At 39.6% G+C, this 27,385-nt stretch overlaps 1 protein-coding gene across 2 annotated transcripts; it reads right to left on the bottom strand.

Annotated features, from left to right (window-relative positions):
• Window positions 1-912: 912 nt before the first annotated feature.
• On the bottom strand, window positions 913-24,006 carry LOC101870548 (choline kinase alpha). 2 transcript variants are annotated; one of them, XM_034061985.1, is made up of 12 exons: window positions 23,535-24,006; window positions 19,430-19,541; window positions 12,265-12,318; window positions 8,066-8,179; window positions 7,318-7,451; window positions 6,944-7,048; window positions 6,522-6,580; window positions 5,894-5,981; window positions 4,955-5,063; window positions 4,369-4,475; window positions 3,958-4,039; window positions 913-2,316 (listed from the first exon to the last, which is right to left on the bottom strand). In XM_034061985.1, the coding sequence occupies exons 1-12, from the start codon at window positions 23,864-23,866 to the stop codon at window positions 2,257-2,259; spliced, it is 1,356 nt and encodes a 451-aa protein (XP_033917876.1). In that variant the 5' UTR covers window positions 23,867-24,006; the 3' UTR covers window positions 913-2,256. The 2 variants fall into 2 exon arrangements, with proteins under 2 accessions (XP_033917876.1, XP_033917877.1); XM_034061986.1 differs by lacking the exon at window positions 12,265-12,318.
• Window positions 24,007-27,385: the final 3,379 nt, after the last annotated feature.

Below are 27,385 nucleotides of genomic sequence, written 5' to 3'. Positions count from 1 at the left end.
TCCCACCTTTTTTACTTTAAAATTAACTTGCACTACAAAAGGCACAAGATGCAGCATGCTCTGCTTTCCTTCTGGGCCCTTCCCTCCCCTCACCCTCAGGAATCACAGCAGTAATGCTGAAGGTACAAACAGTTCTGGCACTTGCCTTAAGCAGTGTTGCCAGGGAGCTTTATAGCTTAGTTTCCTCTCAGAATTGGTATACAAGCCATCTCAATTTAAGAAACTGCTTTCCCTCTGAGGCAACCTTTTATTAGGTAGTGCTAGTTACTGACCCTCCTTCCCCTTTTGCTTCTGAGAAGCATGAAATGTTATAGGTGAGGCAGAGGACAGTCAGTCTCCATGGGCTTCTTGAGAACTTGAACTTCCCCTTGGAATACAAGGCAGGGCTTCCTACAGAATCAAGACACTTCTGAACTGTTTGTTTCCATCCCTTTCATTACCACTGCCATTCTCACTGGGTTTACTATGTGCAACAATATCTGTTAAATGAAGCCTTCAGTAGCCTAGAGAAGTTATCTGGTTATTCATACTACAAATACTTCATCTGGTGTGCCAACAGAACTCAGTCCACACTCACATTTTTGTTTTTAGGGCAGTTAACAGGACAGATATAGTAAAGTGCTTAAACCTAGACCTTTTCCCACCTCAAATGATAGACTTCATAAACTGATCTTCAGTCTACTTTTCACCACTTGTTTTAACCATCTTTCTTCCCCACACTACTAGCATTACATTATACAATAAACGCTACAGACAGTTAAGATTATATATCCTGCATCATTGAGCCCAAAGCTTAGTCTGCCTTTGAAGATAAGCAAGAAAGTACTTCCAGCATAGATTAAGACCAAACCCAGAATCTGTTTTATCCTGCAGATGTAACGAAGACTTAAAAACATCATAGTTGATATTCTGAAGTGCTTTATATTTATTATAAAGTATTAATAATTGAGTGTATGGAAAATTATTCTCTATACTAGAGAATAAAGTAACAGCTTTTACAAGTTATGCTATACAGTACATGAAATGCTGCACATTTTTTCAGCTGCTTGAAACAATATCTGCTATACAAGCAAGAAAAGGTAGACTTAGAAGTTTATTATTTATAATACAGTGTGTTAAAAAGCACAAACAAATAACATTCAAAATAAACAAGCTCCCAAAAATCCAAAGAAATCTTTAGATGACATGTACACAGATTATACTCAAGTTTCAATATAAACATTATTGTTCCCCCAAGATGCTCCACTTTACTGGACTGCTGGAACATGATGACAATTGAAGGTGCAAGAAAAGCACCTCCCAAGCCACAAAAGCATTGAATAGGCAGATTAGCAATTTCCTGAAGTGTTCTCCACAGTCTTTGGCTCTACTATTTCTTACAGCCATATACTGTGGCAACACAAGAAGAGAGATGGGCTCCAATTACAAGCATTGTCAATTGCAATCCAGTTATCTGGGGAGCTGCTAGAGCGATTCAAGGCACTCTTCCCAGTGCTGCCAGCCCACAGAACCCCCTGTGCAGGACATAGCATTTTAAGAGACAATCAAGCTGGGCTAAAGCATGTTCTTGAAGGACATGGAATGAACAATTCAAGACAAACTCCTTCAGAATGTCCAGTTCAAAGTTCATTCATACTTCACAGGCACACAGCTTAAGAGAAACATTCATGTGTATGTAGGTAACACTTTAAAGCATTCTGCTTCAATGTGTTTAGTTGCTTTATGGTTAAAGTGGTGTAACATATCAGCAGCTTTGAAGATAGTGTTTATGGGGCATGTTGAACCTAATCTCACAGTTCAGATTTTAAGCCTATTTCACAGTTTAACAGTTGTCTCCTTCGCTTTTCCTTCTCATTGAGAGGCAGTGTCCACAATGAATGATCTTTTGTAACTGTTCCAACTTACAACATAAACCAGAATGCCAACACCCCCCCCTAGAAAACATACAGTAACACTGTTTGCTCTGATGCATATGGTATTGACACTAAATTGTAAGCTTCTCCCAAAATATAAAATACCTTCTAGATCAAAAAGATTTAAAGATATTGCACTGCTGTATTTTCCTTTTGCTTCCCAACCTCATTCCAAGTACTTATGAAACTGTAAACAAGTCATTTTATACAGTACTGTACACCTGCATTCCAAGAAACTGGAGTTCAGTGACACCTTCGTTAGAGATACAGTAGCCTAAGCACAGTGTAAGTTCTGTCCAGCTGCCCTCTTCAAACAGTAACCAACAGGCCACTCCTCTCACATTCACACCTTCAGCTTCCTCTTCTGCTCAAAGTATGCATCAAATCTGGATAATGCATATTCCTGGAGAAAAAAAGAAACATCCAGTACTCAAGACAATAAACACATGACTGCTCTTATTTGGGAGGGGGAAGCATAACGAATGTATTAACTGTGCTACCTTCCCAATCCATCATCTCAAAGCATTAATGAGTTCTCTCTGGGAAGGACAACCTCTCAGAGGTGTTCTGGCTTCTTAAAATTTCCCCCAATCTTATTTCAACTCTACCACTATAAGCTGTTGCCAGCATGTCAGAAGAAAAATCCAAACCTAAAAAGGACAGCTTCTGCAATATCTTCTGCAGGATATTCATAATACCTGAAAGTTATATCACTTCATTATACATTAAGCATGTATCAAGAGTTAGACTGATCTGTTTCTCAAGTACAACAAGCCACCTGGCATTGATATTGTTACATACTGAACTTCAACATGTCTTTGCATGTGCACTTTGACTACTCAGTTTCCAAATTCACACTTACTACATGCTAGCATACACTGGAGGGACAGAATGTCATCCAGCGGGACCCTGACATGCTTGTGAGGTGGGCTGATGCCAACCTTATGAAATTTAACCATGCCAAGTGCAAGGTCCTACACCTGGGTCAGAGCAATCCCAAGCACAGCTACAGGTTGGGCAGAGAAGAGATTCAGAGCAGCCCTGTGGAGAGGGACTTGGGGGTTTTGGTTGAGGAGAAAATGTACATGAGCCGACTTCAATGTGAGCTCGCAGCCCAGAAAGCCAACCCTGTTCTGGGCTGCATTAAAAGGAGCGTGACCAGCAGGTCAAGGAGGTGATCCTGCTCCTCTACTCTGCTCCTGTGAGACCTCACTTGGAGTATTGTGTGCAGTTCTGGTGCCCTCAACATAAAAAGGACATGGAACTGTTGGAACAAGTCCAGAGGAGGGCCATGAGGATGATCAGGGGACTGGAGCATCTCCTGTATGAAGACAGGCTGAGAAAGTTGGGGCTGCTCAGCCTGGAGAAAAGAAGGCTGCGTGGAGACCTCAGAGCAGCCTTCCAGTATCTGAAGGGGGCCTACAGGGATGCTGGGAGGGACTCTTCATTAGGGACTGTAGTGATAGGACAAGGGGTAACAGGTTAAAACTGGTAACTGTTAAACAGGGGAAGTTTAGATTGGATATGAGGAAGAAATTCTTTACTGTGAGGGTAGTGAGGCATTGGAATGGGTTGCCCAGGGAGGCTGTGAATGCTCCATCCCTGGCAGTGTTCAAGGCCAGGTTGGACAGAGCGCCTTGGGTGACATGGTTTAGTGTGAGGTGTTGTTCAACCCCCCCCATGGCAGGGGAGTTGGAACTAGATGATCTTCAGGTCCTTTCCAACCCTAACTACTCTATGATTCTATGATGTCATATTACAGAGGAATACTTCACTGTAAGGCATCATACCACTGCAAGGCCTGACACAAGACAATAATCTCTCTACATAACAGGAAGACTTTCTGAACCTTTTACGATCTGAAATATTCTTTACACTAAGGAAACTATACAAACTAGTAAGAAATTTGTTGCTAAATTTTTTACTCCACTTAGAAGATCCTAGTTGCAGTGAGAGGTCATTTCTTTTACTTTCTGATAATGTAACACAGGTTACTTAATAGAGGATACATTTTTACTTATATGAAAATGATTAAGTAACTTACCAGATAACCAAACTCAATGGATGAGATCTTTGCTTGTATAATAGACCAGAGACCCCAAAAGAAGTGTGATGCAAGGGCAAACCTGAAATTGCAAGGCTATGTTTATTGAAATACTCAACTAAGTCAGACCACCTTATTTCAATATCCTTGTAGAATAGTATTCCCTAGTTTGGAGATGTCCACATCTTTTCTTCAGGTATGGCATTATAAAAGTAATTCCACTAGCTTCCCCATGATATTTTGTTTACTCCACTCAGTGTATATCACATAACTAAATGTTATAAAGGACTTTTTCTTTACCACATATAAATCACTTACAACCTCTCTTGGCTGCAGTTTCTTGACCCAGTGATACAAAAGAACAAGTACCACAATGGAAGTTTCAAGATACAGTTGTGAAAGACAAGTTACCTGTTAACTTCTATCAGTACTTCTTCTTCTAGTTTGGACTTCTCTTCATTGCTCAGATTTTCAAAGCCATCATGGAATGCAGACAGGTAACTGGAGATAAAATGAAGCTGGAAGGCAAGTAAACAACTCAGTAACAACTGAGTAACAACTCAGTCTCAAGACATATTTGCTTTTTTCAGAAAGAGGCAGGCTTTTTAATAAGTTGTCTTTTTTTTTTTTTTCAAACATCAACAGTTCTGGAGTTATCTTTAAGATTAATGGTGGTTCTACCAATTACTTGAAAGTCTGGTTTAAGTCACAATATTAGGACAACAGATGACATTTTGCTACTGCCAATTAATTTGACAGCTGCAATCTTGACTTTTTGTGGTAGATAGCTACATGGCACATAGTAAACGTTCTATCCTGAATAGCTATTATGAAGTTTCTACAACTTTCAAAGCAAAGATAGTCAGGATTACAGAGTGCTGTATTTACAGAAGTAATGGATGAAAGCTCTTGGGACAGAGTAAGTTCAAAACAGAATTAGAAAATAGTTGAAGACAGCAGACACCAGCATTTTATTAATTATGTCTTATGTGCCTACCTGTTGCTTCTTAGAAGGATATTTAAGAAAACTAGCTTTGAAGAATGGGTACTTCTCATACGTGTAATCATACATCCATTCACAGAAGTGATTTCCTATGTCAAATCCCCTGAAAAGAGATAAAGATCCAGTACCTCAGTATTTGCATACTAGCAATCTGTTTTAATCAAGCCTAAAAGCACAAGGCTACTTAGAACTTACTGCAGTTTTGCTAAACAAGGTAGAGAATTGATGACAAGAATGCAACTTATTTTGTAGAGTATTAATATCAATGAATAAAGATGGGCAATTAAGAACAAAAGCTACAAGCTACATGAAAATAATAGGCTAAATTACCAAATTTTATAACAATGGTTTTGCAGGCAAGAAGGTCATACTCAAAGTACCTAACATATCCCACTTTCACATTACTGGAATTCAGGGTTCCATTATGTTCCCGCTAAGCTAATGCTTAGTGATCCAAATGACTCCACATTTAGATCACCTTTAAACACAGGTTCTAGACAACTGAGGCAAGAAAAAGCACTGTGTGTAACCCTGTAGTGAAAAACCTAGGACTATTCTTGTGCACAGATGAGAAAGCCATCTGAAAGGGATGAAGAAAAAAGCAAAAGCAAAACTTCCCTGCATACATACATAGATACACATTTTTCTTATACCCCCACTAGAAAGGAATTGACACGCAAGCAAGAAGCCATTTATGCATAAACAAAAGCCCTCTAGCCTGGACAAATAAGGAGCTCCAACAGCTTTGACTCTGTTATACGTCTACACTCAACACCATCAGGACCAGAGCTGTTATAGTTTGCTGTCCACCACTAATAGAGCAGAGCACAATTCACTAGTATAGATAACAGACAGAATAAGCAGCACTTGCTCTCACTGTAGCATGTAAAAAGTAATACACCTTCCTGCTGAATAGAAAATAAAGTGATTTACCTGTAATTATAGCTGCTGTATTCGAAGTCGATGAGCATCAGCTTTTGGTTTTGTGAATTCTCCCTGCCTTCCAGAAGCAAGATATTTCCTGAAAATTTTAAGGTAATACAGCATATTCAATGAAGTCCCAGGAAAATAAGAGAAAAATAAATACTGTATCTTAAATATTGTTCAGATAATCCCAGCTATCACTTATATCTGCACAGAAGAATGACAGAAAAAGCCAAGTTGCACTAACTGCATACCAGCTCATTGAAAGTTGAGATATATACTATAAACCTCGTAAAGCTGACAGCAAGAAAGTTTTCTTCTGTGCAGGCAAGAGTTCTGCTTCTTCAGCATTTAGTTGGCAGCTAACTTGGATGACAATGTCAGCCTTAGTAGCCCTTGCTGAACTGTTTTTTTCCACAGCTTGAGATATAAACTATGCAGATCTCTCACACCTGCATAGCACTATCACTGGTCACACTACACTTGGAACAGGAATTGCTTCTCAGCACACACAGGCTGCTGCTTCAGGTCATCTTACAGGATAGTACCTCAACATGACTACCTCTCAGAAAGCAAACAAGTGACCAGAAAGGCTTAACACTGCATTACTTAAGGTCATGAAATACTAGCAACTTACCTTCTTGGCAGTCATTATGGCAAAATACAACTGGTGATGAAGTAGCTTCAAGCATAGCCCTGGAAAACAGCAATATAGGATCTTGTAACAAATTACAAAGTTCAGATTCACATTTAAGTAAAGAATGGAATTTGCTGTAAGAATCTTAAGTGCTGCGCATTTCTAGTGAGACCCTATTATCTCAATTAGGAGCCCAAGATCAGGACAAAGTTGGACTTCACTGATTAACAAGTCAGATCAGCAATTTGATCGTATCAGTTTGTGGTCAGATGAGACTCAGCTTGGTTACAGAACCAAAACCAAGCCCCAGCTTGTAAAGTAAAATTAATATAGGGTACTATATTGTATAATGTGCTTGAAGTATACAAATTCATGGTAAAACTTGTTTACCACTACCTTCCAATTTGCACAAATAAGCTTACCTTAGATTTTTCATTTCCTGGGGAAGATTGTAACTGAGGAGCTTGTTCAGTTTTCTAGTTCTGGATTCTCTGGTAAATTTAATCCTCAGCACTTGATTTAGGTATCTGTTAAAAACAGACACAACAGTACAGCATTTGTGACAATAACTATATTGCTTATTAATCGTCCCATACTAAGATAAAATCCAAAAAGTTCAAAAAAAGATACTAAAGAAAATGTTACTCTTCTTCAAGGTAGTTTAAGTTTCTCAAGTAACTATGATGCAATTTCTGGGTACAGCGAGAGCTTGTCTCAGGCATTCAGGAAAAATGATCTGCTTATCAAAATTAAAACAGTTCGCTTTTTTTATACTTCAAAATATTGCGTAACTTACTTTTCCATTGTTCCAAAAAGCCACTTAGGTTCTTTATTAAATGGCATTTTCATGCCATGGAATCTAGCCATCTTCTCAGCTATTTCAGCAGATATGTCAGGTAAGCTCAGTTCTTCAGTACTTAGTTTCCTGCTCTGTAATAAAGTACAGTATTCTTTAAATGTAGTTAATTAAAAGTGTCATTAATTACAAACACTAGCATTAGTCTCTATAAAGCATAGTATGAAATACTAGGAAAGTACTCTAGCAAGACACTTTTTTCATCCCAAATGAACTTATAAAATTGCTGTCTTTGGGAAAGCTGAGCCAGCCACCCTAGCTTACTTATGACTTGGTCAATTCTCTTCTAGATTAAGGCCTAAGCAATATCACATCTCACACTAAAGATATCTTCAAAGCAGATTGGGTATAAATAGATGAGTATCAAAAGCATCTGCTCTTGCTGCTACTGGAAAGTGCTATTCCATAGCTTCCAATGCTATGTTTGGTATCTAACAGGTTTTTTTACCTTCATTTATTAGTCCCTGCTATAGCTGAAGAATTTTTAGATATCTCTCCCTGGCAAGAGCTATAATTGGGCTCTCCAACACCCACTATAACTGTATCAAATTACCACTAGCAATTACTACAGGCTGCCAAGTATTCCGTTCCCACATCCCTGCTTTTCTGGGCAGTCCAGAGGCCTTCTTGTCATGATCAATTAAAACAGCTAACAGCAACTCACTAACTAATCATGAACAGGACTTACAGGAATGAATTCCTCCAGCCGCCCTTGCGGAAAGATTCCATACAGCTTTGGACCAAGGGCTCTCTCTGCAAGAATGGCAAACATAACACTTTCCAGAACCATGGCTTCTGCCCCCTGCAAATAAAACAAATTTTTTTTTTCAAGTTAAAGCATTAATTGATGCTTACACAGAAATGATCTTAGGTGTGCACAGTAGCTAAACTGTTACAAAGTGAGAAATTTTAGTGTTAGCTTTAAAAAGCAGACTCAATATTTTGCTAACCAAAGTTTCTTGATTAATAACAGCTCTTAGTTAGCATGGAAGCAATACAAATATTTTGCTTTCAATTTTACAGCCGGGGAGGAAAATCTGTTACTTAACAGGTACTGCTGGTGGGCCAGGTCAAAGGAAAGCTATGTAAAACACAGAAAACGCTCTTCCTAACCTGTGGGAACTCTGCAAATTAATTTCCTGAAGGAGTTTATCCTACCGAAGCGCAGCAGAGGAACTATAAATATTATCCTTTCCTATTTTAACACACTTGGGAACACTGTCTTGCAAAAGGACATTTTAACTGTGCAAGTGAATGAAGTGAACAACTACTCAATTTTTCATTTAGAAGAATGACTTAGGATTTGTTTCTGGTTCAGCACATTTACTTTTTTCTTTTAAGAGAACATAATTTAAACTCCTGCTAAGGAGCAACTGTGTGTGAATAAACAGTCTTCCTTTGCAATCTCCAAACATACCTCAAGTTCCACTAACTTTTCTTCAAGGTTTTCCTTACACCAATAAACTTGGTCCATAACAGACACAAGCAGGTATCTTTTTAATATGAAAGCTTAAAAATTAATAGAAATATTAAATATGTCTCAAAAATACAGTTAGAATCATTGAAGTACAGCGTTCTTGATAGGTAAGATCTGCTATAAACAAACACAGAAGCCACAGCATAAATCACTACTAGCAATTATGTTAACTGGAATCCAGCTGTACTCAAATCCTAGATGTCTGCTAAGCTTCTGCCTACTTTTGAGCAACTCATCTCAAAGTTTGACCCATGACACTTAAGCTTAAGAGTTAAGAGCACAAAGTTTAAGTCCTCAGGTATTTCACACTACAAAGCCTTCTGCATTACAGTAGTCATTACAGTCTCAGACAGTGAATAATTCCTTCCATACAAGTTCCACCCTTGAGTATACTCCATACAGCTCTGTTGATGAATTATTTCTATTACTGGCCCACACACTATTGTGGCACCTTCAAGAACTTGTAGCATTTCATATTAAAGTGTAGAAAAGACAAATGTAATTACATTCTGAGGCATTAACTCCAATAAAGAGTCATCAAGACTCAAGAATATCAATCGGGAATTTAAGGCAATCTGCATATGGAAGTATTGCATCCATATCCTCCAATGTTTCCCCATCTCAACTCCAAAGCAGAACTAATGAGCCAAAGATACATACTTTTAATCATTTCATATGCCCTTACCACCACAGATCTGAATTTTTCACTTCAGTTCTGAAGCCCACTGCCAAGAACCAAAAAGCAAATTAGATACAGGTTATTGAGTGTCTACTCCTTTATTAGTAGTCAGTATTGTATTTGTCTGCACCTGATACAACACCAGATGTTATAAAAGTCTGATTACAGCAGTCCTGTGGGCTGATCCCATCAAGATACCAGTTCCTTGGTTTTGCATCTTACTGAAAAATCAACTCGTGATACTTGGATAACAGTAATTGCTAAATAAATGTTCTTCATTGAGTCCCTTAATGCATCAGAAATGACAACCAATTAATTGCCAATTACTCCACAGTGCACTTATGGGTTATTTCTGACATGATTAAAAATTTAGAACCTTCAGATAATCCACAACCACGTGATTGCAAGTCTGTAAACTTCTCTGTCAGTGTTAACAAGGGGAGCTGCTTCTCTCCATGAAAGATCTGCTTCAAGGTTTAAAAGTACAGGCAAGTATTACCTAAAAGCAGCAGTGTAAGAATATTCAAGTTTGAATTCTTTGATGTTGGGCAATTAAAAGACAAAAGTTTAGAGCGTCAAAAGAACTTTCTCTAGCAGAACGGTCACTTCAGAACAGGTCCAGTGAGAGCTCTGGAAAAATACCATCTATGTATCTCAGGCACAAAGACTTCTCCTTTATAACACTTGCTAAACCTTTTCACAAGTCTCTGCTTCATATACTACTGTCAGGTTAGAGTTGTGGAGATAAACTCCTAAAGGACATTAGAAATTTCTACAGACTACTTCATATGGACATTGAACAAACCTAGGTATCTAACTCACAGTTAAATGTTCACCCGATTACTTTTTAAAGGATCAAGCATTGTAACTAAGTAAATCATGTATCTCAATGCCTTTAAACACCTTGCAATGTGCTTATACTGCCAAGACAGCAATCTATTGTGTTAAGCTCAGAAGCTTTCAATTTCCATTAGTTTCAAACAGATGTAACCATGAGCACTGGTATTTAAAACAAGCTTCTGGAGAAGATTTGACCATTCACACTTTTAAATGAATTCCTGGAGTCAAATGCTGCATTTCAAACCTAAGACCTATAAATAAACACTCTTTACAAGACTAACTCCAATATGCAACTCCCATTCAGGCAAGCAAAAATAAAAAAAAGATAATCTTTCTACACTTCAGCTGGAATTGAAGCTTCTTTATTCTTGCTTTGACAAAAAGCTCACTATAAAATACATTATTTTAAGGGAAATTACCCCTACCTATTGCAAAATCAAGGTAAAACAAAGATAGCATCTGTTAAAAGACCTTACGAGGTGACAGAAGACTATCCTATCTCTAGTCACAGTTGTCAAACACCAGGCAGCTCAGAACAGCTACAATGCTTCTGCTAGTGAACCAGAACATTTTGGGATTACCCAGAGGTTTTTCTTGTCGCCAAAGAATGACACTGACTCTTCTGATCAAACCTACCTACAATTTTCACCTAGACTCAAGAAACTTAAATCTACTCTGACAGGAACTTTTGAGTACCCTGATCCAACAGTGAAGTTCCAGTACTATGAGATTAATGGTAGAAAACAATAACCTGCCAGCAAAGAATCAGTATTTTCAGGCAACACACACAGAGTTCTGAAGTTCAGTGCTTTGCTTCTTGCACTGCAAAGCACCTAGGAGCTGCTGGCACCAGGAAGGGACTTGTTTAGATTTTTGTTTTCTTTTACAACTTCAGGAACTTTTTTTCACTGAATTGGGGCAAGAGAGGGGAAAAAAAATAAAAAAAAAGCCATCTCCATATTTAATCTCTGAGGAAAACTGAGGAATCAGATCAGTACATTTTTCAGTTCAGTCTTTGTTCAACTGACTGAAGCTGTTCCAGTAAACTAAACTGAAAGTTCAACAAAGCTTCTACAGTTGGCATTCAACAACAAGAATTCTAAAACCAGTTTCAACTCCATAGGGAAAAAAATAAATGCTTGAACTGTTTCAGATGGCATTCCCAGAGGGCACAAAAATACAAGGGGAGAAAACCAGCACTTAAATAAAATGTACTTCTCCCTAATCACTGCCAAAACCATTACAGAGCTGAAAAATAAGCAAAGAATTTGGCTAACGTGCTGCAATGCTATCCCTTACTGGAAAAAAACACTTCTATGGTAAAAATCTAAGTTATCAAATTCTGTTCAGACGGTTTTATGAAAAATTACACTCAGCCAAACTTTATGCTGCGTGAGCAGAAATAGTTCCAAACACAAGTGCTTTAAAGTCTGCAGAACACAGAAGACCCATGTACAACTCTAATCAGAAACACTTCATGTTCTAGAGAAGTTTTCCCTCTCCTAGCTATACACACTTTCCCCAGAAGAGTTCATCAATATATTCTAAAATCCAGATTAGGTAAAGCAGAGTACTGATACTCCTCTACTAAAGAAAGAGCCTAGCATAATATGTAACAGTATTAACACCAGTGTTCACAAAGTTGAGATACCATTTAGCATAGAATTGAGAGAGTGTTTCTTGTTAATGTGGTATGCTTAAACCTTTCCAAGCTATGTACAGACACATCATAATGTTACTTCTGTGAGCAAATCAATTTCACCATTACTGTTTACAGTTTCTAGGTACAGCCCAGATACCAGATGGAATAACTACTGGTTTAGAACAAGTAGGATCACCACATTCCTATCATCTATGATACTCCATGAAATAAGTAAACTTAATTACTCACTTGAAAGTCATTTTCCTTCTGAGACTCTACAGACTCTCCTTTATTACAGGACCTCTATGAATGAGAAAAAGCAAACACAATGAGAAGATGAAATTTAACATGATTAACCTGCAACCACCAGAACAAAGGGAGGTGAAGTGCCAGCTACAGTTAACTAGATGTCTCAACACTGTCTTGATCTGTGTCAGCTACAGCACTGGTATTCATCTGACCTCTGACCACCACACTATTCCAACAATTCCAAAATCTTTCAAAAGGATGTGCCACTGAGATCAAGCCACTCCTGTAAATAGCCTGACAGCTGATTTTCAGGTATTTTTTTACTGTTTCCCAGTATTTCCAAACAAGATTTCAATGTATCATAAGCTTAGAGGAACTTTTATTAATTACGAAAATTAAGTCCCTCTGCATGACACCTGGGATGATACTCTTCTTGCATCTAAAGCACTTAAGAGATGCATTACAGAGACTACATAGAAGCCTTAGGACTATTAGACAGGGCACGTTATGAAGCTTGCAAACCACTTTATTACCTGATTTTCCAAATTTCTTTTGACCAGGATTTCCTTATTTACAGGATGCTATCTAGACTATCTGTATAATGTACTACTGGTCATACAAATCCAAGATTTTTCTTCAAATGAATGCCCATGTAAGCTAAAGATGTCTCAGTAAAAACTGCTGCATATGAAGTTCAGTGAAACCCATGCATAATGTATTGTGCTAGGATTGTTAACAATCACTACAAAGCAGTTTCAGAGTATCAAACCACACCCTCAGCAATTGAGCCCTCAATGGCACATGCTTTTAATAGAGCTGCACATTTAAAATTCAAGATGTAATAAGCTTCTTGTCCTTTAAAGGGACCAAAGTCAAGGAGAAGAGAAAGCAAATATTTGCTTAGAATTAGTGACAGTTTGTGGCTGCTATTTATATTGCAATTCCACTGTTGACTGTTTAAACCAGACTAGCTTTAAAGCCCCATAAAGGTATCCTGCATCTCCACCTTCTGAATCAAGCATTTTATTTATAGAACCGGGTGCATACCTTTCTGTTCCAAAGCTCTAAGAGGTCCAAAAAAGGGTGGAAATATGAACTTAATGGAATACAGTTAAGCAACACCAACTGCCTTAAGTACAATACAACAAGCTAATGATTTACACAAGCTATATAGTTACAATATTTCAGAAGCATAGAAGAAGAATAGTTACGAATTGATGGTCTTTCAGCAAGTACTTCCCATTCCACTAGGATAATAAGTTTAAAAACAAGACAATATGAAAACTACTATTAGCTTATATTCCTTTCAAGGAAATTAATAAAGTCAAAACATACTCACTAAAGCTAAAAGTATAACTACTCAATAGTATTAAAGTGATTTACAGAAGGCTTCTCTGAACAAGCATGTCCTACATCAATACCACTCTTGCATCTTACAGATTTTTCTGGAACAGTCAAAGTTACTCACCATCCAGGAGTCTTTCCTGATTAATGGTGCTCTCAGAACGGTTCAGTTCATCAGAAGGTAAGCAGATAAGGTTTTCCCCTAGAACCTGAACTGGCATCCACTTTGCAGAAGTCATACTGTATAAAGAGTTCACCAGTTCTACAAGTCCACCTCAAATTACTGTTGGAGATCACCTAATGGCATCTACTATGCCATTAGAAAGACAGTTAAGGATGTGTACTGCAGAGTCTTCAGAAAAGGAGACTTCTGCGGCATCCCTTCCTCTTTTCTGTTCCCTCAGCATGGAGCATTAGTGTCCAGAGGAGAATGAAAACAAAGTAGTTTGTAAATAACTTGCAAATATGAATGGGAGCCTGGAGAGGATCAGTATTCAGGAGTGGCCATGTACTCAGCCTAGAATTAGGAAAGCCTTCGGTACATGTGGTCAAGGAGAATTAAGTGAGCAGGGTGCAATTTTATTTAACTGAAGTTTAAGAGCTTAACTGATACTGAAGTGGTAAGGGGGACTGTTTTCTGGCTGCACGATTACCTACAAAAACATTAGTTCAAAGTGAAACATACCATGAGGTATCTGATATACATATTTAGCTCACCACCAAAAACTTGGCTACACCAACAAAAACTTGAGTTTTTACAAAAGAACTAATAGCTCACTCCAATTTACTCAAATACTGGGAGCTATTTACTTCAACAGCAATGAGGAGATTTAAATTACTCAAATATGAGAATGATTTAATAACTGCTGAAGGTTTTAAATCCCTCTATGGAAATATTAACTTAAAATGGACATGTTCTACATTTTAAGATTTCTTCAATGTTTGTTCAGTACTTCTATTGTGGGAAGGTTTATTCCCAAAGCAGACCAAGAAAGCTCACTACAATTTTAGTAAGGAAGGACAGCTATTTGTGCAGACAACAGAAGTTGTTATATAGTCTACTTTGTGATCATGTAAATTGATTTTAAGGGAGGAAGCTTAAGGTAAAAGATGAAAGTCCTAGAATTGGAGACACTGCACATTTACTGATGCATGATCAGAAGATGATCAGACTTTTTATACATCTGAAAGTTTGACACACAAAATCAAGTTCCTGATTTTCTCCCTAGTGCCCAAAATGTATTGCTTATAGCTGAAAGATGAGCTCCTAATCAAAAATCTCAAGTGATGCTTGGCAAGAGAACTCTGTATAGAGAAGGAACTTTTTTTTTCTCCAAGTAACCCTTAGCTCTGCCCACAAATTTGAAGCCTACATAATAGCTCAATTTTTCTGAGTTTACTTAGCTTTGGTAGTTTTTAATACTTCAAAATACTGAAATACTTTCATATAGACAAATCCCTAGGAATTCATATCACAAGGAATTATAACACATTACAAAGAACTGCCTGAGAGGTTAAAGACAACCTATGCAGGAGAAACTTTTCCTAATTCTAGAAGTGTTGGAAAACATTGATCTGAACTTCCAAGAATGGGAACACAGTTTTAGATTCAGCAATAACTATTTCTGCTTCTAAGAATCTGACGTTTATCACTGATCCCTGCCAGACCTGAAGGAACTGGTACCAATTTGCTGAAGTTCTAGAATCATCCAGTATGTGAAGAATAATCCACAGTTCAAGTCCTAAAAAAGCCACAAAGACACCTCTAATCCTCTTCATTGCAAGTTACCATTCTCTTATGAGGGAGCAGAGGAAAGGAAGGGGTAGTACTTTGATATTTTGTTATTGTTGTAAACATTCAGATGGACAGACAGTAGCTGGTGCTACTTAAGCCTTCTTTTTAAACAATGAAATCCAGTACTAAAGAAAATGAAAGCTGTAGAGAATGCTCCAACTTCAGAGATCTCATACTATACCGTGAATCGTGTCTGTCACCTGGAAACCAGAGTGCTCTAGGCACGATCGCATGGGCAAGCCTGCAGCAGAGAACACATGCATATACAACTAAAGTGGTACATTACCCCCAGAATACCCTTAACGCCACCCAACACAAATATATCCCCGTAAGAGGTGCTTGGTTTCTGTCAAGCTGTCTGCCAGTGCCAGGGATTTGTAGTTACTCCATGCTACAAACAGACATGGACACCAACAACCACAGAAGACGTTGATATTTACAGAATTACAGTTACACAGCAGTCTGCATTTTATTTAGTTACAAAAAAATAAAAGGCAGCAAGGCAGGTATGGAAGGAGATTAACCACAGAACTGTGGCAACCATTTATACTTATTTTGCATCTGCTCACACAGAAATTGAGGGACGAGAGAGGAACATTAGGTATACTGGTTTGGTTTTCCTCATTTATACATAAGACTGTTTTGTCTGTTGCAAAGTAACAGAGCCCCAGTGAATCAGAATTAAAGGCTCTTTTGACACGTGTAAAAGAATGGGAATCAATCCCCAAGTTACCTTTTGGTAGGTGAATCTCAAAGAAATTCACCTTAATTTGAGGGGGTTTTGGTTTGTTTTTTTTTTTCTTTTGCTGATGCTATCTTATGTTGAAATCCTACCAGCATTTCTATGTTGTTGGAAGTTTTTGTTGATCTGAATTTAAGTAGAAACACTACAGTGATCTGCATATGAAATCCAATCTTAGAAGTCTGGACATTAGAGGGCATACTGTTGGAGAACCTTTTGTTTTCAGTTTAACACTGATAATGCCAACAGTTAAATACACTTTGTCTTGAGGAAGTTCTACTTAGATTTACTTTCAATGTTCCCCTTTAAATTTAACAACTAAGCTGGAGCAAGAATAAGTGAAGCAGAGTAAGACATTTCCCTTTTTACAACATAGAACATATCTGCATTGTGCCTCAAACATTTGAGTTTTAATGTGGTTAGTACTTTAACCTGTCACAAGCACAAATACTTGTCTTAAAAAAAAAAAGTACGTTCTGCTCAAGGATATACTCAAGAGAAGTCCTTGATTTTAAAACACCCATGCCAGTGTGACCATTCATAATAATGGCCAAGCCAACTCAGTTCACCTCCCTCCAACACCCCCCAAAACAGTCATGCACACAAAAAATTGGCTTAAACATATTAGATATGACAGAGGAAGGCAAAGCCTTCCCTGCGTGGCAGCTTTAGCTAACTGGCATGGTTTATATTGGATGAGTTTCATGTACTGACATTTGTGTCTTCCAAGATTCATAATAAGCAAACTGGGGCTATTTTCAAACTGCAGAAAAGGTTCCTTTAAAAGGTGGCTCAAAGACTTATGGTGAAAGTATCATTCATTCTTAGGTTAGTATCAGGTATCTATTTTTCACTTGTATTCAAAATTTTAACTTCAACTTGCCTTCTGTATGTACAATTTGGTACTACAGACTTCTTGCATTTACAGTAAAGAAATAAGAGCTGGTATTATCACTGGTTTTGCGTTCCAATTTCAACAGAAAGTAAAATGGACAAGAGTTAAAACACGCTACAAAGGCTCAAACTAACAAGCTGTAACTACTAATACCCAGTGGCAGTTACAATTAAGTAACTGAAAATTACATTGTGATTTTAATATATGGTCTGAAAACTCTACTTATTTAGGCAGTTTCCGTTAATTTCTATAGGGTTTTAAACTTCAGCAACATTACTAAAAAAAACCAGCAAGCTACTCCCTCTGAACAGGCTTGACCTAGGATTCTGTTTATGCCACCCAGAAATTCATAAGAATCTTAAATGAGGTTTTCAAAATACCCCAATAAAACAGTTTGCTTATATTTTAACTTGCTTATAAGGTAGAGGGACTGGAAGAGACAAATGTTTGTTGACAAAAATTGTGAACCTCAATGCAATCTGAAAGTTTTACCTTAGGACTTTCTCTGCTTACTTAACCTTTAGAGAACTGCACCAACAAGAGCAGTCATTTCACTGCCACTACGGAAATAAAGGAAGTTAGACATCTCGAAAGATCCTTCAACACCAAGAGTAGAAAGGTTAGAAAGTTATGAACACACTTTCAATTTTCAAACCAAATTAGTTCTGATTTTAGAGCCCCAAATTTTATTTTGATTTCCTCAGTGGACAGGGGCACAGAAAAGGCAAGTTAAAAAAAAAAAAACAACTCTCAGAAAACAAGGACAACAAATTCTAGAGTCTTTTTCTTTGAAATTCAAGGGAAAGGCCACATTTCTTCACAGCTCTTGAGCAGCAGCAGCTCTATAACTGGGGGAGTTTTACAGCCCATGCTCCTACTCAAGCCTTCTACATGTAAGTTCACATTACATTAAAGCCACTAACATTTCTGAAAAAAAAAAAAAAAAAAATCTTCACATCAACATTGTTATTTAGAATATTGTTATTTAGAGTCATTTAGAAAACAGTTTCTCAGCAGTATTTTTTTTCACTTTGCTTTTGGTTTCTCTAAACTAATGAGAAAACTATTTAAGCTTGAATTAAAGAACTTCTACATACTTTTCTTGTTTAACAGCTTAACTTTCCCAACACACATATGGTGGTGTAGCCAAACATTTCATGCTATTTCAAACTACTGAATTTTATTTCTACTTTTTTTTTACATATTTCTCATGAAGTCTACTGCCATGGGAAAGTTAATACCTCACACTGTATAATAAGCAAGCACTATAAAGCCAGTTAAGTGACAGTATCCAATGAGATCTTTTAATATTAAGTTTGGCCAATGCAGAAGTGGGAAGGATGGGCTGAAATTTCAGGAACAGTCAATCTCCTGCAGGTATCAGATCAGTTTTTCAAAGCCAGTGACCAAATATTGAAAAATATCAAATTAATGGTAATAAATCCAGACTGTCCAAAGTCAAATAGAAACAATTGCCAACATCCAAATGTAATTTTATGAAATTGTGATTTTTCTTAAGGTTACACACTTTGGATTATTTATTTACAATATAATCAAGTGTCTAGCAGAGATTGGTAACAATATCTGCTGTACAGTTCTATGGTAACAGCCTGTAAGCTTTATAAGAGATAACCTTACAAAATATTCTTGATTTAAAGCCTTAGAATTTTAAACAGATTTGCCAACCACTTCTCCAGGTTTGACAAATTTCTACGCTATCTAAATTTTATTAACTAAATGGAAGAAAGGTAACATTAGAAGAGTTCAACAAACATCTGGTTAAGCTTCTATGCTAGCTATGAGGCATGCCATACATTTAGGAAAGCATGTTTTGGAATGAGATGGCTGTGCAGTATTGATGCGTGTGCTTCATTTTTATTCTAGCACTACAGATCAGATTTTCCAGCAACACAATTACCCATGAGATCTAATAAAATGCTTGAGCACTGTACAAGTTTGACAAAGCCTTCAACTTTAATCTCCAAAATCCATTAAGTGCTACCAAGATTAAAATCAAGCAGTTTAGTCTCTTGCAATCTTGCTCGTTATGCCAAAGTCCTACACAATGTACAGAAGCAATCTTTGATGACTATTCTGAAACATCACAGTCCAAGCTTAACACCATAAACAAAACATTACTGATCAAACCAACAGTAAATGAGCCTTCAGCTGATACACACCAGTCAGGATCTGTACGGAAAGGAATGCAAGTTCTAGACAATAATGAACTATAAAGAAAACTTCTTTAAACTAGTAATCTACCCCACTACAACACATTCCCGAAAGGATAAAGCCACACACACCTGGTATGTCACAAACGACAATCTCCAAAAATATTACAATTAAGCTACAGAAACCCTCCCACTCCCAAAGCACTCCACATACTCACCATCTGAAGGATTGCACCATATAAGCGCAGGAGAACCTTCCGTGGTTCATCTGCAACCGTCTCAATAGTATCAGGTAGTGAGCACTGAAACAGCATGTTGCTGAGGCCACCTCTATAAAGAGAAAGGCAAGTTTATCAGCTAACTTGGATGAGCATACATGTTTGATTTTCTAAGAACTGGAGACATACTAATCATCCTTTCAATACAATTACCTGATCTACTCTAATATGAGAGACGATTATCCAACAGTACCAATAACTTATGACAATACAAGGCCTAAATAAAAAAAACCACAGAAACTTCTTGTTTCTTAATGTATAGTTCACCCTCAAGACCTATTGATCCAAATTACAGCCCAAACGATGAAAAAAATATATAGGCAACTAAGATAATATGTAGGCTTCTACTAATTATTTTCAGGACTTCTAGGAAGTGATGCTGGAGTATTATCAGGTATAGCTGGTTGCACAAACAACCAAGGCAACAGCAGAATAAACTTTAAACCCACGCAGTAAGTATAAGTCACTAAATTTAAATTAAGAGCTAGGTATCCAGATATCACCTGCATGGCAGCTACAAAGATCAGCTATGAAGATTTAACCTGAACACCTGTGCTACAGCATCACTGGTAAAAGTCTTGTTTACACTGTTATCCTTAATGACTCATTTTCAATTTTGAAATTCACAATTAAAGCAGTTCTTTAAGGAAATTGCTTATGTATTTGACAAATCTGAAGTCAGCCTCAGAATCTTATCAGATATGATGCAAGCTTCAGTCATTCAGGGGTTATACAACCATGCTAGCCTTTCATACAGTCACTGTTTTACAACAGTGTTCTTAGAGCAAAAAGTAACAGCACTTTTTTCTACAGGTTTATAAAGCTGGATAGATACCAGGTTGGATAAGCTGTGTTTCTTCATTTCTAGTAGACTGCTAAGAATCAGCCTACTCAGTCCACATTTTCTTTACTACATTGTCTTTCTGCACCTTCTTATCAAGGTGTTCATTAACAAGTTTTCAATGCAATACATTTTCCCCTATTACTTCTTCCTCTCTTAAGAGGACAAAGTACCAACAGGTCTCATGTACTTGCAGAACAGAAATGCAAATCAGATCTACTGAAGAAAAACTACCAAAAACCAAAAAACTTGTCACATCACAAAAAGAACTTTCAAAACCAGATACAATCCAAATACAGTAGCTAGCAATGAGATGAGCAGCACAGATTTTAAAGGCAAATAATTTTACTTGTAGCATGCTAAATAACTCAATGCAGTAACTCTAGAATATTCAAAATACCTGTCATGTTGTGATTTCCTTCACAAAGCAATGAAGTTTTTTACAATACCCAAAACAGAAGTGTTTAATATTGCCTTGCAGTAAGCTTTGATTCATGAATCCATGGCAAATCCAAAATGCAGCATTTAAAATGTTCTTAGTCCTAACCTGACACTCCTCTCAATGTTTTTTCAAGTATTTTTTCTGGGTTCTCTTACAATGCAGTGGGGAAGCAGTAAACACTCTCTGGAGGAAAAGGCTACCAAGAAGTAGACAACCTGTATTTACTGGGAGACAACACAGAAAAGGAGTACTGGCCTACATATCCAAAGTCAACAACTGAGAAGGGAAAAAAAAAAAAGTTTCAGGAAAATAGGATAAACCAGCCACAGCACACATGCTCAATAAAGACTGAAGAGAACCAGGTAGCTTGGCAGGCATCCAAAAAAGGATGCTTAGAGACAAGAGATATGAAGTAACTTTGAACCATGAAAGTGAACAGGTAGAAAAACCAGACAGATGGAAAGGATATCAAGCGAAAAGCAAAGCCAGACTATTCAAATGCAATCAGAACAGCAGTTAGTTATACCAGCTGTATTTCTGGCTTCATTTAAACTGCGCTAGACAGTTATTTTGAAAGACTCTGATGTACGCTTTAGTTCTATTTAAGTACTGGTATGTTCAAACACACTGAAATCCACTTTACAAAAAACACTAGAAGAGAGCAAAATCCTGTATGTTATTTAAACACATACTCAGCCTATGCACAGTGCATGAAAGCCCAGAAACTCTTTTTTTATATATATTTCTCCAGCCAAACAGGAGTAGCTTACTGAGGCTGGACTCCATTAAACAGAAGCTGCACTACAATTCTATGCACTGAAGACTTAAAAAGGTACTAATTAAGTAAATCCATATGGAAGTCTAATAAAAGGTATTGTTCTCCTGAAAAGTCAGCAGATTCAGCAGTCTGCTTAAGGGTCAAAAGGGCAAATGTCACTCATACAGATAAAGCTAATAGTTAGTCTACTGCTACAAATTACTTAAAGAGAAGCTTTTACAAAAGGGTCACCTACTTTCACAGCCTCTGCAGCTTTCCCAAAGCACAGACACAGTAGTTAGGTGTGCCTTATACTTGCATTCTCAACAGATGCAAATCTATTTGTTTGCTCTCAAAGAATAAGGACTAGACCCCTTCATCCTGTGATGAAAAGTACCTAACAGCTGCTCATAAACATGATTTGCACTAATGCAGAAAAAACGGCAATATTGACAGACATTGGAGAATGCAGAGTTCTTGCCTTCTGTGAAATCAGATCAGCAAACCAATCTGATACATTCTACATATATAAAAGTGGCAAGAATACTTTTGCCAAAGTAAACACAACCGCCAGCTAGCATGGTTTTACACGTTCTCAAGTTTCAGCCCATCCTCTATTCCTCCCAATCCAGAAACCACCAAGCCATTCTGAAGTGGAGTCTCAGAGGGAAAGTTTCAAAAAAATGCAAGAGTATCTATGCTAAACCCTAAAGCTTTAGAAAATCAGTACCAAAGTCAGAAGTACACACTAATAAGGATGAAAACAATTTAGATAGTCAGATTACAGACATACTCTCAGACTAGCCTACTACCTCGAAACATATCAGTCTCCTAAAAATTCTTCCCCTTCATAAACTTATTACGATCATGTCAAGTGAGAAGTAATGATCTAAAAATACAATCTGTACTGACTTCTAATCAGTTACTCATTTAAGGCTTTTAAATTACATTTAGAAATGAGCATGATGGATTTTCATTTTACTTTTACATATCAGCACTTTGCCAACAGTTTATGTTCTCTTAGCTAACTGGGGGGCAGACTTCCTTGTATTTCATGTATCAACAAAAGTAGAAACACTAGGAAAGCAAACCAGAAACTCAAGAGAAGATGTTTACAGGCATATTCTTTGAAACTATATGTGAACTCTACACTTACCCAGGTAGAATGATCAAGCACTCAGATGCTGGACAAGCAGTCTGTAAAAACACAAGTCTGAGCTAACACTGGTTTAACTAGCACACAGGACTAACATACAGGACTATATAATTCCAAAAAGAAGGCAAGGCTGTCAAACACACTACACACAGGGTTTCCAGAACATCCCCAATTTACATATTTCTGCTGCCAACGTGCTGAGTCACAAGTACTTGTTACTATATATATAAAAGGATGACTCACATCACCGATACACCGCATGTACCCGCTAACTTCTGAATTTGAGCAGAGTCAGGACCATGCCAAAAGCCACCCCAAAAGGCACTGTTATTCCCAGGAGGCAGCTCCTCACTCTGTGCAGCCGTTTTACCGGCTCCATCACTGTTACCGACAAGGTCCCTCCCCCGGCTCAGGGCGGAGGCGCTGCCGTCGCGCTGCAGCACCAGCCACCTTGCACCAACAGCCCCCGCCGGGAGGGTGGATGGGGTGTGTTGGGGAGGGTGTGTTCTGATGTAGCGAACCCAGAGCCTTTGACCTCCCCCTGGGCGAGACTCCCCGCACCAAGGCGGCGGATCCAGGTGGCCTCGCCCTGCCGCACCGAGAACGAAACACGGGAGGCGGATGCGCAGCCGCCCCCCACTCGGGAGCCAGCCTGCTCCGGTCCGCCCAGACAAGTGAATTTAGAAGGATTTTCACTAAAAAAAAAAAAAAAAAGAAAAGAAAAAAAAAGAAAAAGGCAAAAGGAGATCCACATCTCCCGCACCTCCTGCCTCAGAAAGCGGCTCGGACTCCGGCCCCGCCCCCTCCCCACAGGGACCGGCCCCGCCCCCCTCCGTCCACAGCGCTGACCTGATGGGGCTGATGCGCAGCTGCTCTTCCCGCAGGCCCCGCCAGGCCCCCGGCAGGAACTCCTTACACCACAGATAAGCCTTGCGCCGCGTCCGGGGGTCGAGCGGCGGCTCCTCTCCAGGCGGCGGCAGCAGCAGCGTTGAAGGCGGGGGCGTGGCACTCCCACCCCTGCCCGCCGCTACGGGGTCTTTCCGCTCGGGGTCGGCTTGAGCCAGCGGCGAGGGGGGCTGCCCGGCGGCGGGCAGGACGACGGCCCCCCCGCTGGAGCTGCAGCCCAGGAGGAGTCCAAGAGGGGAAGGGTCGGTCTCCCCGTTACAGAACTTAGTTTTCATAGCGTGAGGGCTGGCGAGGAGGCGGCTGCAATGGGGAGCGGGCGCAGCGGCCGTTGGGGCGAAGAGCGGATGGGCGAGAGAGCGCGACAGCTCACGCGCTCTACCGCTCCCACACTCCGCGTGCTTCCTCCTGCCGGGAGCGCCAGCAGCGAGTGAGCAGCGCGCTCGCGCCCGGCCCCCGCTTTTATAGGCAGCCCGGCACGCGGGCCCGCTCGCCTCACGCCCTGATTGGATACCGGCGTTCGGCTGCAGCCCGGAGCGGACGTGGATTGGTTCGTTGGGGACAGGGGGAGGGAGAAGCTGCGAGCGAGCGCGAGGGGTGTGTGCGCGCGCGCCTTCCCCCGGCTCCCCGGGCGCCCGGTGATTGGCGCGCGGGGGAGCACGAGGCGCCCGCTCGCTCGCGTCGCCTCTGCCGCCCCTGTGGCGGGGGGGGGGGGGAACGGAGCATGGCGATTGGCCCATCCCCGGTTGCCCCGGCGACCGGCGCGCGCAGCTCGGGGTCGGGGCTGGCGGAGGGAGGGAGTGCAGCGCAAGGTGACCCCTCCCCTCTGCTTCCCACAGCGGTGGCAGCGAGGGCTGTTAGATCCCGTTAGATCCCGTGGGGTCCCGCTTCCCCTTCCCGCAGGGCTAAGCAGTGCGCCCGCTGCTGAGAGCTCGGCCCCCCACCTGCCGCTCGGCCTGCGGCTCAAGCCTGCTGAGGATGTGACTGGGGAGGTCTGAGCCGGAGCGGGGCCGCGACCGGTGTGTGGGGCTGGGGCTGAGATGAGCGCTGAGGGCAGAGAGAAGGAGCTGGCAGCGGCAGGAGCCGTCTTCGTTGCGTCTTTGGTGATGTGTTAAACTGAGCTGGTACACCCTTAGGGCTGGCTGTGCTTTGTAACGTGCTGCTGTCGTTCACCCCCGTGGCTTGCCACAAAAACGTGGGAAATGTCTGTGCTGCACAGGGTGGTTTACAGCAACCAGCAGTATGTTTATTTAAAACTGCTTCTTACGGAAAGTTACTGAGTTTCTCAGTTCTCATGTGTGAGGGCTGATTCATGCCTACGTAATAAACTGGTCTCTCTTGGCTCAGGAAGAAATCACATCTGAACAAAAACTTAAACTACACGAAACTCAGAAGAAAATTGTACAGAAAGGTAAGCTACAAGGAGAAAAATAACTTCCACATGCAGTGTGAGTTTCTTTGTTGGTTTTGGCAGTGGAAAGATCTTCTCCTGTTACGGGAAACGTCAGTGCCTGCCTTAAGGTCCTTGGAAGCACATGAGGAGTGTCAGAGCGGTGATGTCACGGCCAGCTGGAAGGAACCACAGCTTTCCTGGCCCTCCTGCAGCCAGCGGGGATGAGAATGGTGCTTGATATGTTATATTGCCTCGTCATAAATGAGCAATAAGGAAAAATCACCTTTAAGCTTTGAGCTATCCTTACTTTGTGGGGTTTTTTTCTTCCTTTGGCTGTTCTCCCTTGATAATCTTCTACTGTATATATGAGAAACTTGTGGGCTTTTTTAATAATAGCTGCCATTATTGTGGTGATCATTGAAGTTAGAGACTGCGGGGCTGCGAGGGACTTCCTAATATGCTCCTTCCCTCATCCCAAACAATTTCACCGCAAGGGAAGCTCCAGCGCAACCAAAACTGTCATGGCTGAGTTATACCAGACCCTACTTTAGAGGAAGTTGCATGAGTTAGGGATGCCAAACTGGAACAGAAGAGACACTGTTTCTGTGTCTCCCGTTTGTGCCTCAGCTCTTCATTTATGAAATAAAATCCCTTAATCTGAGTACAGATTAGGATACTGGAGAGGGGAAATGCAGTGGCTGCTGCAGCACAGGGTGATGAAGAAGCCTTTTCTTTTGCAGGTCCCTGCTGAAATACCTGAGGGTATCACTGATCTTGAATAACAAAAAAAACAGTTCTGCAGATGGAAAGCCCATTCTGCAACAAGTGCTGATGAAGTCTCTTCATGTGGGAAGAAGTGGTGAAAACACCACAAAAATTCAGCTTTCTGACTGGCCCTTCTGTTTCTGAGTGCTCAAGCTTCGCACTACTTTGTCATAGCATGAGTAACAAGACCTTTTTTCCCTAATTAGGGTTATTTGACTGATTTTCTCCTAAATTGCTAATAGTGTGGGAAGGCAGAAAATTCAGAGAAATAAAAGATTTGTTTTTCATGGGTAGAGAGCATTCTATCTACTTTTATAGATAGAAAACTCCCAATTTGTTGGTACTGATACATTTTGCTGACATAGGTTCATACCAAGTCATAAGCTCTGCTTCAAAACCTCAAATAATCTCTTTCAAAACCTCAGAGAATAAAAGGAGATAGGAAAATTATGGCTCTATCTGTTTTATATCCTTTTGATTATAACACACCTTTTCTTAGTGTCAGTCTAGCTTGGGCTTCAGTCTCGTAATGACTTCTGTTTTGATAAGTATCCTGTATCTGTATGAAGCCCATACACATATTTCCCTTGACATTTGTTCTGCTCATTATGTCATTTATTTTTCTTTTACTTTATTAGTAATTAGTAACTCATTATAATTTATTGTTGAATTTACAGAAAGGGTGTAACTCACTTGAGAATTGTTCAGTGTTTTACAACAAACATGGCCTATCTTCTAGGGAGCCACAAGCACATACCATGCAGTGAAGGTGAGAACAAAGCACTCATGATAGAACTCACACAGAAATAAAGTTAAGTAATCATAAGGGCTTGCAAGCTTAGCTGATATGAAGGCATATCAGTATGTTACTTGCCAAAAGTACTTTTCTTTCATTATTCCCAGGAAGTAAATGTTGGTTAGGGAATTTGTTAATGGTTATTTTTGTCTTTAAATTGTGCATTTCAAATGTAGTTGATTTGAATGGACAGGAAGACATGTGGCAGCAGTGGCATGAACTTAGTTTTATTGAAAGCCTAGGCAGCAGTGCCAAAGATGAAAGGTCTGAAGGTGTGATGCAAAACCCAATAGAGTGTGTGGAAATACAGGTACTGGTTTCACTAAACATGAAAATATATAATTTTCTTCTCTTACCAAAGAATCTGCCTGGCTGGGCTCAAAGCATGCGGGGGGAGCAATGTAGCAGAAATTTATACTACTTCATGCAGTATATTTTAAATGGACACAGAGTGATTCTCATCCTAGAGCTACTAAGATGGTACTTTACGTAAGTTTTAACTCCACATTCAAATAAAACAATTGGAAAAGAAACCCCAAACCTCTTCTGCTTGTGATTTTAATTTTTTTTTCTGCTGCTAAGGAGAAATCTATTACACTTAGATAATACATTTAGTCAAATTCAACAAAACTTCAGCTTCTGCTACCATCAGAATATATTGAAACCTAAAAGGCATCAGAAAAAACTCAAAGAATGAAATTAAGTACTGAATATTGGCTCAAACACTCCCAGACTGAATGGTTTAAATAGTGGACTTGGACTTGAGATACCTGATTATGTTCTCAGCAGCAACTGGCCCCTGTTTCCATTCCTTGTGCACTACAAGCACCTTGTTCTTAAGTA

The sequence above is a fragment of the Melopsittacus undulatus genome, chromosome 4, assembly GCF_012275295.1.
Source record: "Melopsittacus undulatus isolate bMelUnd1 chromosome 4, bMelUnd1.mat.Z, whole genome shotgun sequence".
Taxonomy (NCBI): Eukaryota; Metazoa; Chordata; class Aves; order Psittaciformes; family Psittaculidae; genus Melopsittacus; species Melopsittacus undulatus.
This window is presented reverse-complemented; position numbering and strand designations above follow the sequence as displayed.